The 14694-nt window shown below is 42.9% G+C and overlaps 1 protein-coding gene across 1 annotated transcript in view; it reads right to left on the reverse strand.

Moving 5' to 3' along the window:
* The window catches only part of BRINP3 (BMP/retinoic acid inducible neural specific 3), a 302264-nt gene extending 298161 nt beyond the window's left edge, over positions 1-4103 (reverse strand). The window contains exon 1 of the mRNA XM_056845184.1: positions 3828-4103. Coding sequence (XP_056701162.1) covers positions 3828-4063 — 236 coding nt within the window. The 5' untranslated portion in view covers positions 4064-4103. The remainder of the gene's footprint in view (positions 1-3827) is intronic.
* Between the last annotated feature and the right edge of the window lie 10591 nt (positions 4104-14694).

Genomic DNA, 14694 nt, shown 5'->3' on the forward strand with positions numbered 1-14694 from the left:
CTTAAGGAGACTGGTAAGAAGAATTTTTGCACTGTTTATTTATTTTCTGGTCCCCCTAATATCTGATCCCATCTGATATTTATGTGTGTCTGTTTTAATGAGACCAGTAAGAATCTTAATGAGACTGGTAAGAAGAATTTTTGCACCATATTTATTTATTTTCCATTCCCCCTAACATCTTATCCTATTGCCTGGGAGAGCTGCCTCCCCCACCCCACTTGCCTAGAAAACGTGTGATATTGAAGAAAAAAAGGCCTGGGAGCCTTAAAATCTTTTTGGATTCTCCCAAATATTTCTGGAATGTTTCAGGAAACAATATGTGGTATTCCCAAAAATTCTGAATATCACCCAGATACCCAAATATACCCAAAAAAATCTTGATAAGGTATTTTTGATATACGTATTCTAATGTGCATCCCTAGCCCTGGGTCTAATGTTCTGTGCCTTTCCCCAAACCCATGCCCCCTTTCTATGTTGCTTGCTGAATCTCCAAGATAGTGTATCCTTCTGATTAATTACTGTTTGGTAACCTGAGTTCCAGGTTCTAGATTACATCAATCCTCAGTTATATAAAGTTTTTGTTCCCAGCTTCTAGTTGATTATCTCTTCTACCTACTTTATTTATCTTGGACCTCTGTACTTCTCAAACTGAAGGTCGCCCTGAGTAGTGGCTTCGTTTCCCCACACTGTGACCATCTCTTGAAATCAGATTTTTGACAACCATATTAAAGGACGGTTGACAGGGAGACTTTTGTCACCAAAAGAAATGCTTTATGTGCCTTCTTTTTCTTGAATTTAAGCCATTTTCCTCAGTTTGGAAGCTAATTTGCATGGACATCATGCAAAGCAAACCAGATAGGAACGGAGCCTCCAGACTCTTAGGCACTAGCCTGCCAATCGGCTCTTTCTGCCAGTTCTCGGCATCACTGACTTCTGAACCTGAAAACCAATTGACAGCTCAGCTCACAAATGCCTAGAGGATGGGTTCTTTAAGAGAATGACAGAGATTGTAAATAAAACGATACGAAGCAAACGCTACTACATATGCAATTCTGTTGAGAATATTGACATGTCAGCATAAGAAGCACAAACTTCCAAGAACTGATACATTGACCTAGCTGGCTTATACACACCTCAAACATGAGAGTGTGTCTCTCTCTCCCCCCCCCCATTTAACTGAAAATTCCAGACTCCATCGATGCCTCAAAAGTGCTTGGACCCTAGGATCCAAAGACCCCAGGCAGAAGCAGAAACTGTCTCCAACATTTCACAAATAAAAATAGGGGCTTGCTTGCAACATCCAAGATCATGTTGAGTGATCTTGTTCCAGCACCACCACTCCAGTCACACATTGCTGAGGGCCGTACTCCATCTGTTCTAAATCATATTCTTTTCCTTGGCCACAACCTATCGTGCAGTGTTTTAACAGATGCTGTGTGTTTTTTTTTAAGTCAAAGATATGCTAAGGGTGGGGGGATCCTATAATCGGCTGTTAGCCATTAATTAAAACAAGGCACATCAGCAGGTTGTTTTATGGCAATTTGATGGCCATGTGCATGGTTTTACATGAATGGGCACATAAATATACCACTTCTAGAGACTCCAGGGAAAGAGTTGCATGATGCATGACACAGAAGGTAGGTTTGCTGATTTTCCCTTCTGCCTTTAGCCTCCTGGATGGCATAGAATATTGCTCGGAAGAGTCCTGCAACTTTCAGAAATTGCTTTTTGGCAAGCACATGGGACTGTGGTGGAATGGGAACTGGAAAAGACCCAATGTGTACATTAAGTACCACATACAGCCCTTTTGATCTTGGTCCTTGGGCTTGATTTTATTAAGGACTGAAAAATCAGTATTATTAGATTTCATTGTTTGTATAGAACATTTTCTATTTGTGTTGACTAATAAAGGGAACAAAGCATGCCGTCTCAGGTCTTGTATTGTTCATTTTTCCCTTACTGGTGCTGACAGCAGCCTTATAAAGTTTAATCAATAGTGGTGGAATCCAGCAATCTTTCGTGTTTGCCAAACACCCCCCAAATGCATTTTCAAAATCACACTTAACGTACAATAGACTTCTTAATGCCTCTGCCCTACGGCATGAGAGTGTCAAGAATATGCAAGCATGCTATAATATTATGACAGGACAGCTGGTTGAGAAGGAGTGTGTTAGATCCACTGAATCTAGCTGATGCAAGGGGTTTGTAATGATTTGCACCAGCAGGGTGGACTGGATACAACCAGATATGGCCGGCATCATGATGCAATGCTGCAGGTGGCCAGGTAATTATCTGGGGAAGTTATGTATATAAGAGCACAGCCACTGAGGCTCAGTGTTGGTGGGAATGTATAATGCCAAGCGGGAGGCTCTGCTGGAGAGAGCTGTAAAGTGTATACTGGACTTTTAATGCACTGTAAATAAATACAAGCACTTTTGTAGCAGCTGCCGTCTGGTGGAGAGTTGTTGGACCATCTGATAAGCATGCTGTACTCGCGATAGAGAGTTCTCATGCAAAATTGACCTGCAACACAGTGCCCTCTGGTGCACAGGGGGTGAAAAGCAAAGGAACAATGCAAACATCCTCCCGAACCTCGATTCAAGAATGAGTAGCTGTTGGCAGGATAATGTAGGATACCTTTCTGATTAATCTGATAGATCAAAAGCTAAGATGGAAATGGAAAGTTCAGCAAAACAATCTGAGGCAAATAGGTGACCAACTAGTCAAATCACGGTCACAAACTGTACAAATGATAGAAACTGCCAGTCTGATTCCTTCTCTATAACTATAAGTCTGTAGTTCCTTTGTTGAGGCTGTATAAAAAATGTCTGCCAAGATCAATAGTTTAAAAAAAAAAGATAAAAAGAATGTATCTTCTTTGCTATTGTGTCCTTCTTTTTAGCTCAAGCTTCTTTAACTTTAGAGACAGGCTAGGATTATCATATCATTTTTTATTAATAAGCAAACTTTGTCTTCTTTATTTTTAGATCAATCCGAAAGGGCACATCAATAATATTCCCATTTTCAAAAGGGAAAACTGAGGCTGAGAGATGAATGCTTGCCCAGGGCCATGTATGTTCTCCCAAGGGCTCCTGTATCTCTAAGAGACTCATGACAGCAATAAATTACAAATGAAAATTTTCCAATAGTTTTGTCTCCATGCCAGGAAAAGCTTCACCTGCTATGTTTATTGTGCAACTGTTCAAGGTCCAGGACCTGGAATCCATTACCGGCAAACTAAAAACATAAAACTTGGTAATATGAACATTCTTGTTTCCCTTCTAAGAGTAAACAGTAAGACAGAAATAAACTATCTACCCTAAAGATCTGCACAAAAAAATGGCACAATGAAAGATGGTCTAGAAATTATTAATGATATTTCATCATAGGCCCAACCTAGTGCAGTGCAGTTTATTCTGATGGGAAACTTTGTTGCAAGGTTTCATTCAGAGGTCTTGCCTAGCCCTGCTTAGGAGATTGAACATTGAACATCTGCATGCCAGTGATATGCTCCACCTCTGAGCTATGATTGCTCACCTACACATCTGATCATCTACAGCTTAGGAAAAGAGGTAAAAGGGAAGTAACTGTGAAGAAGTTGGCAACAGGTAGTCACCAGATATCATCTCCTTAATCAGTCACCAATATTGCTTTCACAAGATTATACAGAGACACCCTTAAGAATCCACAACAATGAAAAGAATATAGCTCTGGAATGAAGACAAGCACACATATCATTTTTTTAAAAAAACCAAGAGGCCTCGTGTTATTTATATTCAGCTGCTGCAGATGATGTCTCTGCAATGGCCTCTGCTTTCACTTCATACCTGTAAATCTTGTATCTTGTGCTAAACCCTTGTCGGCTTCTTTCCACAAAATCAGTGTATTCTGGGGAACGATGGAAGGGTCCCTTATCAGACAGGAGCCAGTCGAAGGGGCTTGTGGCATGCTGATCCGAAACAGCAGCGACCGCTAAAACCCAGCAATGAAGACTCAGGGCTATCCACTCCCATAGAGCCATCAGAGAGAACAATTCAGCACCAGCACTGCATCGCCATATCATGCTTCCGCTGGGGACTTAGAGTCTTCATTCTCTTAGTTGTTCCTTAACACCTAGACAAGAGAGACAGGTAATTATGTCAGTTATGCCTGGGAACAGATCAGAATGTTACTTTCAGTTTCCCCTCACTTTAAAGAGATGGCTGGCAAAGGGACTAAAGGTAGGAGAGGAGAGGTTGGGAGAGAAGGATGGAGTCTCATGCAGTGTCCTCTCCTCCCCCCCCTTTCCAAATTCAGATGCAAACCCTTTCATCTGTTTCAGTGTACACATGGCTGAATGACTGCCTATGTGTGCCCATGTGTGAGTGAATGTATTCCTGTACATAGGAGTGTTCAAGCTCATGTCATTCCAAGTGTAACCTCTACTAGGTGTGTTCTCTTCAGGATACCCTCAGGGACTTATATCCAAGAAAATAAGAGGCTGTTCATTTTCATGAGCTGAAACGGTAATGCCAAGATAATCTGAGAACTGATCAAACTGGTCTGTTAAATCGAATGTCTTTTTAAAATGTGATTTAAGTTTTTAAAATAGGTTTTTGATGGAGTTTAAAAAATCATTTTTTCCCAATTTGTCCTGTGATGGTGCCTCTTTTAGATCTTACCACCACATACCCATTCCTTCCATCTCTCCACTCTACACAGATGATGGAAATTACTTGGCCGTTCACTAAGCCAGTCATGCTAGGAAAAGTTGAGGGCAGCAAGAAAAGAGGAAGACCCAACAATAGATGGATTGACTCAATAAAGGAAGCCACAGCCTTCAATTCGCAAGATCTGAGCAAATCTGTCAAAGATAGGACATTTTGGAGGACTTTCATTCATAGGGTTGCAATGAGTCGGAAGGGACTTGACGGCACTTAACACACACACACAAGCCTCACCCCCTGTCTGATAAAACCTCTGGCCTAACTCTCTGTTGCCCTGTTGAACCTTTTCAGCTGTAACCCACCCAGCCACCATTATCACAATACCTGGTGCATGGGATAGCCTCTAGAATGAAGATAAAATGGAAGGATGGGAGCCTGCAATGCTTTTCTTCCTTTCAGTCTCTGCTCAGGGAAGGCCCAGATCCAGCAGAGGGTTTAGTCAGAGGACCATGATAATTTCTTAATAATTCCGTAATGAACCAGAGCCTGTTCCAGGTTTGGAGGGGTGCTTGGCAACATGCTGCCCAGAGGTCCCCTCCCAGGCATGGCCGTGACACAGACAGGACAAACAAGCAAAAAGGGGGGGGGGGGCAAACTGACATTTATTTTCATTCACCCATAAAGGCAAATGATCAGCAGACACCACCAGAGCAATGGTTACGACTACTATTTCTGCTCCTACCCCTTTGGGATGGTGGGTCTTATTGTTCCTACAACCTCACAATCCTCAGGGAAATAAAACATGGAGAGCACCATAAAAGGGAAACTGCTGTTTAGCTTCCAACTATATGGCACAGCGGGAGAAGAAAAAGGGAAGTTATCTCAGGGGGTTGCCAACTCTGGCCTGGGAAATTCCTGGAGCAATATGGGCAGAGCCTGAGGAGGGCGGAGTTTGGGGAGGGAAGGGAACTCAGCAAGGAATGATGCCATAACATCTACCCTCTGAAGCTACCATTTTCTTCATAGGAGCTGATAACTGTAGTCTGGAGATCAGATGTAATTCCAGGAGACCTCCAGGACCCGCCAACTTCCATGTGCTGAGCTCCCTCCCTTTCCCAAACCCTATCCTCCCAAGTCTCTGTCCCAAAATCTCCAGGGATTTTCCAGCCTGGAGTTTGCAGCCCTATTTCCACTTGTAGGGGTATTATGAATGCCACGGGAAAGAGGAGGACCTAGAAGGAGCAATACCACTACTATTAGCACCTAGAGAGGGCAGACAAGTGTTCACTGCTGGTATACAGTGGCAGATCACCCCAAGGTCATGCAGCTTCAGCAACTATATACTAACGCTTACCTCCAATGCTAAATCAGCACTTTACCATATCAATTAGAGGCACAGACACATTTTTAATAATATAGCAGTTACCTTAACTTGAAATTGGAACAGCATGGTATTTATTTAATAAAGTCTGGCAGTGTGATAGTCTTTTCTCTAGCGATTCTATTTATGAAGAAAAACTTCCTACTAATTCACACTTAAATAGGACACTACCAATTATAATCATTTTTAGCAAACCCCTGCTGTGAAGTTTAACTTGGCTGTGAATGCCACTTTTGACATCAACACCTTTAGCCATACACATTTCCTAAACAGAAGATTCCCCCGGCACAAAAATAAAATAAAATACCTATATCATAGCAACATGTTTTCTTCTTATTAGCCTGTTATACAAAAATGCACTATTGTTTAATAAATAGGCTTATTGCACTTCCTCTAGATGGGAGATTAATAACCTAAAAAGTCCCTGGGATAGGACAGAAGTGGATAGGCTGCAGAAAACTGATTGATCCCTGCTGGAATCCTTAGTATATGTGAACAAGGATCATCATAAAAGCCGAACATATTTGTGTCCCCAAAATGCAGCAAGAGAAACTGTTAAACTTCCTTGCTGCCTAAAAATCAAAGCATAAACTATTTTCCATTTAGTTCAGGTCCTCCGGTCGAGTGATTTTTAACTTCATACCTTCAGAGAACCATTCCACATGGAGGCTGCATCCACACCTCACTGGCTATTATGCTGGCGTTGTGCTATTGCCGTTGTCTGCAACTCAGCCATCCTGCCCCAGTTGCAAATAGTTTGTATATTGCAATACAAACAAGGTGCAGGTACAGCTTTGGTTTTCTACTACAAAACACCTGCTCATATATCTAATTTTGAAGTGTGCCTCCTGCCTACAGATGCTTAAATTTGCCGATGGGGCAATTTGCCGATGGGGCATACCCACTCCCAACAGTTCTTTCTGCAGACTTAGGGGACCCCCTAGGTCTGCAGAAAAATCTGAAAATTTAAATAAGGGGTTAAATCCTGCTATTTTTTTTAAAAAAAATGCAGTGTCTGCCCATGCACAGCCAATGCTCTTCAGCTGCCACCACATAGAACCAAGCTTGACTGGGTGAGCTGGCAAGACAGCAAGGTTGGAGGGGAGGGGGAGGCCTCGCCACACTCGCCTGGAGCAGCACCAGGCAAGCCTGCAAGAGAGCAGGGCTGGGGGGAAGAGGCCTGGAGCCATGATGGGAGGAAAGATGGGATTCCCCCCTGCTGAGTTTCACGGCCCTCCGCATGTACTCTAGATCAATGATTCTCACTCAGGAGCCACATGAGGCTCTTTGTGGAGTTGCCAGCTCCAGGTTAGGAAATTCCTGGAGATTTGCGGGCAAAATCATAGGAGGGCAGGGTTTAGGGAAGGAGCTCAGCAGGGATGTAATGCCATAGAGTTCCCCTTCTAAAGTTGCCATTTTCTCCAGGGGAACTGATCTCTCTAGTCTGAAGATCAGTTGTAATTCTGAACAAATTCTAGGCCCTGCCTGGAAGCTGGGAACCCTAGCCATTTGACGTGCTACCTGTGGCTCTTCTGAACGCTGTTACTCAACATGGCACTTGTCCCATGTTTCAGGAAAGTGGGCAAGGCCCTTGCTTCAGCTGGGCTTGTTTGCCAAAACAAGTAAGCTGCAAGCCTTCCTGAGGTCGTACAGGCCTTATACCAGATGTGGAAGTAAATGTCTCTCTTTGGTTGATAGTAAATGTGAATGTGGCTCTCCACAAGTGGTGGACTGAGTACCACCACTCTAGAAAAATATACAATGCTCCCCCGTTGTTATAGCCCATTTCAGGAGAAAATTGATAATGGAAAACAAACTGACTCCCATGGAAGTTTTTTCAGTCATTACTGATCTCGCTGAGGAGCTTCCAGGATGTTTTGACAGATTAAAACCAGCACTTTGGCATATTAGCTGTATAATTGGTATATGTGGTACCTGTTTGAGGTATACAGCATTAGCTAAGTGTATTTGGATTCTGAAAAATGTATGGCACATCCTGCTAAGGAAGTATAATAAATGACTAGGGAAGAATTTCCTATGGATAGGCCCATGGGCGCATAGTGTTAAGCTGCAGTACTGCAGTCCAAAGCTCTGCTCGCGACCTGAGTTCTAACCCAACGGAAGTTGGTTTCAGGTAGCCGGCTCAAGGTTGACTCAGCCTTCCATCCTTCCGAGGTCGGTGAAATGAGTACCCAGCTTGCTGGGGGTAAAGGGGAGATGACTGGGGAAGGCACTGGCAAACTCCCAGCAAACAAAGTCTGCCTAGGAAACGTCACCCCATGGGTCAAGAATGACCCGGTGCTTGCACAGGGGACCTTTACCTTTAGGCCATGGAAAACCTGGTCAAGACTTACAGCAAGAATGAGGGAATCGAATTCTGAAGGGAAATAATTCTACCACTTTAGACTGAAGGTAGGGGGAGACTCATTTTGTAATGCTGCACTATATAAAAAACTCCCTGCAATTTTTTTTTTAAAGTGCATCTAGGAAAGAGGTTCTACTCTGAACTTTCACATGGTGTGCTTTACTTACAGGAAATCATTCGTGTTGAGTGACTCCAAAACTGTATTCCCTCACCTGCAGTCTGAAGTGGTAATATCCATTCTACCACCTCAGCATACTGCTGCCTCATTACGACCTCATTCTGTTGCATTTGTACACCAGACTCAAGACTGTTGTAAAAGATACAGTAAAAGAGGTCCAAAAGAAAGAGACCCGTGGTACCTTGAGTAATAACAAATATATTGTTAGCTAAATTTGCTCCCTGACTAGAGGAAAGTCCAATAATTCCTCTTCATTCATTTGTGCTTTGGATACAGAGGTGACTCACCCAAGGACATTGCCTGCATTTCCATGACCTTTTGACTCTTCTCCTTAAAAATTTCTCCTTTTCCCCCCTCTTCCTTCCCAAGTGCACATAAAAGTTCAGACACCACTTCACTCACCAGGTAAGGTTTTATTATGCAACTAAAAACTAGCTGGAACGGCAAAGCTTCTCTGTGGAAAAAGTCTGCCTGATGTGGAGACTGAGGAGCGTTCTGGATTTCTTTCTGGAAAGTGCTAGGGTATGGAAAGTTTCAGACTCCAAAATGCAGGAATGTTGAAAAAATATGTTTCAGGGCTATGAATGAGCCAGGATCCTAATAACTTGTTAAGTCTTCATTTCCACAATCCAGTAATTCCCTAAACATCCTACAATGTAGTTGCCAGTGGAGTCATTCTTTTTTCTCACTTAAAAAAAGAGTCTATAATATCTTCATTCATACCTAACAAGCAGAATTGTGAAATGTGAGGTTTTACGGTTGCCTACACCAGGAAGTGTTTGCCCTACCTCAGGCAAGAAACACTAAACTTTTAAAATGAACTTTTCACAAAAAGATTGTGCCATTTTCTAAATTACAAGAGTATAATAATAGGCAGAGTTTACTCTTATGTGTGCTTATTAAGTCAAAAAATGTTCCACACCATTAAATTATAATGATGACTAATGGGGCTCTCTCTTTTTTATTTAAATCCGTACAGTTAACACTAGAAAATTGATTACTGTATATTTGCTGCATTTTCTAATAGCTTTCTTTCCTAAACCCTGGAATGTGCTATGCAAAATAATACAACCCTGGCCATAAGCCCACAGACTTTAAACCAATAGAGTATATATTAAATTAGATATATACATGGTTTTTCAAAGAAATAAACCATACATTAAAAATAAAGCACAGTACAATATGCAAACCTAATACCTATAAAAAGAGAATTAGGATTATGGCTTTTTAGATATAGTGTTGAAATAATTCATAATGGTAATGGAAACATATTCATTTTAAAAATGATAAATGCAATCTGATTATCATTCCTCTTTATAGGGGATTAAACATATATCATCTGAATCTACAAGAAATTTTCCAGATTATTTGAGATGTTCATTCCTACTAAAAAAAATGAATATTTAATACACACCATTCTATACATTGTGCAGAAATAGTTCCCATTTTTGAGCATGTACAGACACACCCGTCCATTGTATACCCATGAATTTTCCCTGGGTTTCCTTTTCAGATTATTCCCCTCCAGAGACCAAAAGCTTCTCTTTGTGCTTCTGCAAGTTCAAAAAGCACTGTGAGGTTTTACTACAAGAATACAATTACCGCAGATGAACAGGTAAACCAACTCTGTTGAACAGCATCACATTTTAAGTGTTGTGAGATACTATATACTATATAAAAATACAGAGAGAACTATGGTACAACACAATTACTAGTCACTAATTACTAATGGGTACTAATAGTTACTATGAAGGGGCACTAATTACTACCCATTCATATATGAGTTGTGAAGATGCCTCCATTTTGTTCATGCCCACCAGGCCCACCATGCAATCCTGGTGCTGGGACCAACGTTTCCCTCTGCTTTTGTAACTAAGCAAGTAAATAGATTTCTGGCCATTACAGAAACAAAAGGTTAGAGAGCCTGCAAAAGAAGTAGGATAACACCTAATTCAACCATGATAACTGGCATCCAATAAGCATCCCAGGGAGTCACCTGGAAAACCTGTTACAATTAGCATTTCCCTTACTTCAACACAAATTCCATGCTCATATGTGGTAAACCTCTGTTTCACTTCCCACCTAGACTTATCTGCCTGTTTTCTATAGATTGAATTATCTGCTAAAGCCCTATTTCAAGAAACAGGCTAAGACTGATCCAAGTGCATACCACTCCCCACCTGGAATTTTTCCTCCCTTACCTTATATGGAATTAGTTCTAAGACTGAGGCCATCTGTTATTCATTTTGGCCTAGTAGTTGTACACATTTTGAACCAGTAGTTTTACCTCTTTCCCAACCTGGAAAATACCAGTGTGGTACAGTGGTTATGAACTGTGATTTGGAGCAGTGGACTCTGATCTGGAGAACCGGGTTTGATTCCCCACTCCTCCACATGAGGGGCAGACACTAATCTGGTGAACTGGATTTGTTTCCCCACTCTTACTCTTAAGGCCATCTGGGTGACCTTGGGCTTGTCACAGCTGTCTCAGCCCCACCTACCTCACAGGGTGCCTGTTGCAGGGAGGGGAAGGGAAGGTGATTGTAAGCCGGTTTGATTCTTCCTTAAGTGGTAGAGAAAGTCAGCATATAACAACCAACTCTTCTTCTTCTACTATTTGGGGTTTGGTTTCTGTGTCTTACCCTATCACTAGGGATAGAATCATTTCCCCAAAGCGAGCCTGTGCTGTGCTTACTTTTGCCTGTCCAATATTATCCTTATCTTGGGTACGGAGGAAGGCAATGGCAAACCACCTTTGCTCATCTCTTGCCTTGAATACCCCACAAGGTGGAACTTCCTGGGGTTGCCATAAGTCAGTTGCAACTCAACAGCACCCTTTATGTGTAAGTTGGGGTACCATCTGACCACAATGACCCATGGTTTTGTCTTTTCCTCTTCTAAATTATTTGCTGTCTAGTCATTTGGCCCTTTACTTGGGTGTCTGGATCCTCACTTGGATCTTCAAGAACTGATAGCTATATATTTTTTCTTGCTGCCTCTCTTTTACTTTATCTCTTTGGTCCCCTGCCTCCATGCTTGAGTAGAGCAATTAACAGAATCACAGAATCATAAAACTGAAAGGGACCACCAGGGTCATCTAGTCCAACCCCCTGCACAATGCAGGAAATTCACAACTACCTCCCCCCACACCCCCAGGGACCGTTACTACATGCCCAGAAAATGGCCAAGATGCCTTCCCTCTCATCATCTGCTTAAGGCTATAGAATCAGCATTGCTGACAGATGGCCATCTAGCCTCTGCTTAAAAACCTCCAGAGAAGGAGAGCTTACCACCTTCCGAGGAAGCCTGTTCTACTGAGCAACCACTCTAACTGATAGAAAATTCTTCCTAATGTCTAGATGGAAACTCTTTTGATTTAATTTTAACCCATTGTTTCTGGTCCGGCCTTCTGGGGCAACAGAAAACTTGGCACCATCCTCTATATGACAGCCCTTCAAGTACTTGGTTATCATATCCCCTCTCAGTCTTCTCCTCTTCAGGCTAAACATACCCAGCTCCTTCAACCTTTCCTCATAGGACTTGGTCTCCAGACCCCTCACCATCTTTGTTGCCCTCCTCTGGACCCGTTCCAGCTTGTCTACATTTTTCTTAAATTGTGGTGCCCAAAACTGAACACAATACTCTAGGTGAGGTCTAACCAGAGCAGACACAGCAGTTGAGTGCCTGGAATAACTGGCCCTTTAGTGGGCTTCTAGTATGCAGTATTGACTCTGAGTGTTTGATATGATTCTGAATTGTTGAGCTTTTCTAATTCCCCAGCTCAAATATTTGTATGATTCCCAATAATCACCTCTATGGGTCACTGCCTAGATCTGAGCTGTATCCAAAGTCACAACCCTTTGAGCTTGGAGTGAGGTGTAAAAGGAAGGAGGTATCTTCCTTGTGCTTGGGTAGTTGTAACATGGATTGGGGCTTGAAGCGTTAAGTGGGTAATATTACCTCTGACTGACATGAGCTTTATGTCTTTAGATGGCACACTAATGTACATTGCAATCATCAAGTGATAATATTCAGATGTCAATCAAGCCATCCTCAAAATGTTCCCAGGGATGAATTTAATGGCAAAATCAGACCAGAATATAAGGTCTTGCGTAATTGTTAAGAGTTGCCAACTATAGTTCTCACGAGAGTCCAATATTATGATGGAATTGATGAAAATTTAGGTAATTTTCATGCCCTGCTTATGAACTCTCCAGAGGCTCCTGGCGCAATGAATCCCATTTGTATAAATAAATTAGTACACTAAGTAAGCACTGTTCTAAACTAGCAAAGCAATTCTAACACAAATCCCTACATTTTGTATTTTTTCCATTAGGTAGTTGATGGTTATCCTTCTTATGCAGTAGTTTCTTAAGAATGAATTTATTAATGCCAGCAACACGCTCTCAATTCTTTGGGTTTAGTGGAGCTTGTAAAATGTTATTTTTATCATGTTCACAGAAGAAGAGCTCCTCCTCAGTTTTTAAATTTTCTGCCTCTGGAGATTGTGAGGAAACCCACGGGAGGAACTCTCAGCTTTAGCTCAAAGATAGGTTTGCTAAAGTGTGAACAATGTTTCCAAACTAATTAAGAATGAAAAGAGTGGCACCGTGAGTTTTCTCTTGCATTAGGGAAAAAACCAAGGCAGCCACACATTCTCAGCCAGCATGGTGTAGTGGTTAGGAGTGGTTAGGTGGTCTCTAAACTGGAGAGCTGGGTTTGATTCCCCACTCCTCCACATGAGCGGCAGACTCTAATCTGGTGAGCCGGGTTGGTTTCCCAACTCCTACACATGAACCCTGCTGGGTGACCTTGGGCTACTCACAGTTCTCTCCAAACTCTCTCAGCCCCACCTACCTCACAAGGTATCTGTTGTGGGGAGAGGAAGGGAAGGCAATTGTAAGCTAGTTTGAGACTCCTTATAGGTAAAGAAAAGCACGGGCACCAACTTACCCAAAGGGCTCCATTTGTTGGCCTGTGCTAGGGGAGATGCCTTGCACCCAGAACGGGTCACATGGGTGCTGAGGGGCCAGGGAGGCGAGGGCTAGGGCGGCAAATTGCACAGTTCCTGACTGGCTGGCCCTAATTTCAAATGGGCAGATCGGGCCCAGGGTTTCAGTAGTCGGAGACTTGCTAAAAAGCCAGACCAGGTGTTTTCACTAAGGTCCAGCTTCCCAGCATAAAGGGGGGCCTTGCCCGGTCCCGAGCTTCAGTTGGCTTCAAGTTCTGAAGATGAAAGTAGCTTGGAGCCTGATCGGTGGTCCCCGTTTCCTTGCCAGTGTGACAGCAAGGTAGACTTCCCCTGACTATGGAAGCTCCACTGATTTAGCAATTTGTAATAATCTCTTTTCCTTTCTGTAAAATGTATTAGGGCAACCAGGGAATAGCTTGTTGCTGGGCAGAATCTCCCTGTGTGTCTGTGAGCTAGTAACTGGGGTAAGAGTCATGGAGGGTTACAGTAAACCATAACAAGAACTGGGTGAAACTGTTATTCTATTGCCGCCTCGATGTCTGGAGTGCTATCAGCGTTACCCTGAATGTTGATGGGTTGTCATATCTTGAATTTGGATAAATATTCCTTCCTCAGTACAATCGGGGCTCAGAGATTTTTACTCGGTAGAGTGCTCTGGGTCGCAGCTGCCAGAATAAACTGTTTTCTTGAATATTGATCTGCAGGTCTCTCTCTCCCCCCACGAACCCCCGTTTTGCCGTATCATTTCTGGTGCCGTGCTCGTGAAGGGGGGAGAGATGGGGTGTTGCCCCCCTCTTACCCACCCGGCTCGGGGTGCTGGACCAGGGTGCCTTTGAGTCCTTTCTGCCGGCACGACCTTTTTTGGTCGAGAGAGTTACGCATGGACACCCTGGCCTCACTCACCCTGGTAGGGTGTCGTTGGAACCCAACAGAATCGCAACAGCCCAGCACCTCCGGAGGAAATCACAGAAGGCAGGTGAGAATCGGGAAAGGGGTTTTAGTTCAGTTCAGGTCAGTTTCAGAACCCTCTGCAATCAGAGGAAGGGAGGTCTGATCAACTTCCAGATTCTGCCCTAGTACAGCCATCAGGTTTGGTTGGAAACCGCAGAGATCTTAGGTCTGACAGGAAAAGGTTTGGAAATGGTGGGTGGC

This window comes from Euleptes europaea, chromosome 2 (genome assembly GCF_029931775.1).
Source record: "Euleptes europaea isolate rEulEur1 chromosome 2, rEulEur1.hap1, whole genome shotgun sequence".
NCBI lineage: Eukaryota > Metazoa > Chordata > Lepidosauria > Squamata > Sphaerodactylidae > Euleptes > Euleptes europaea.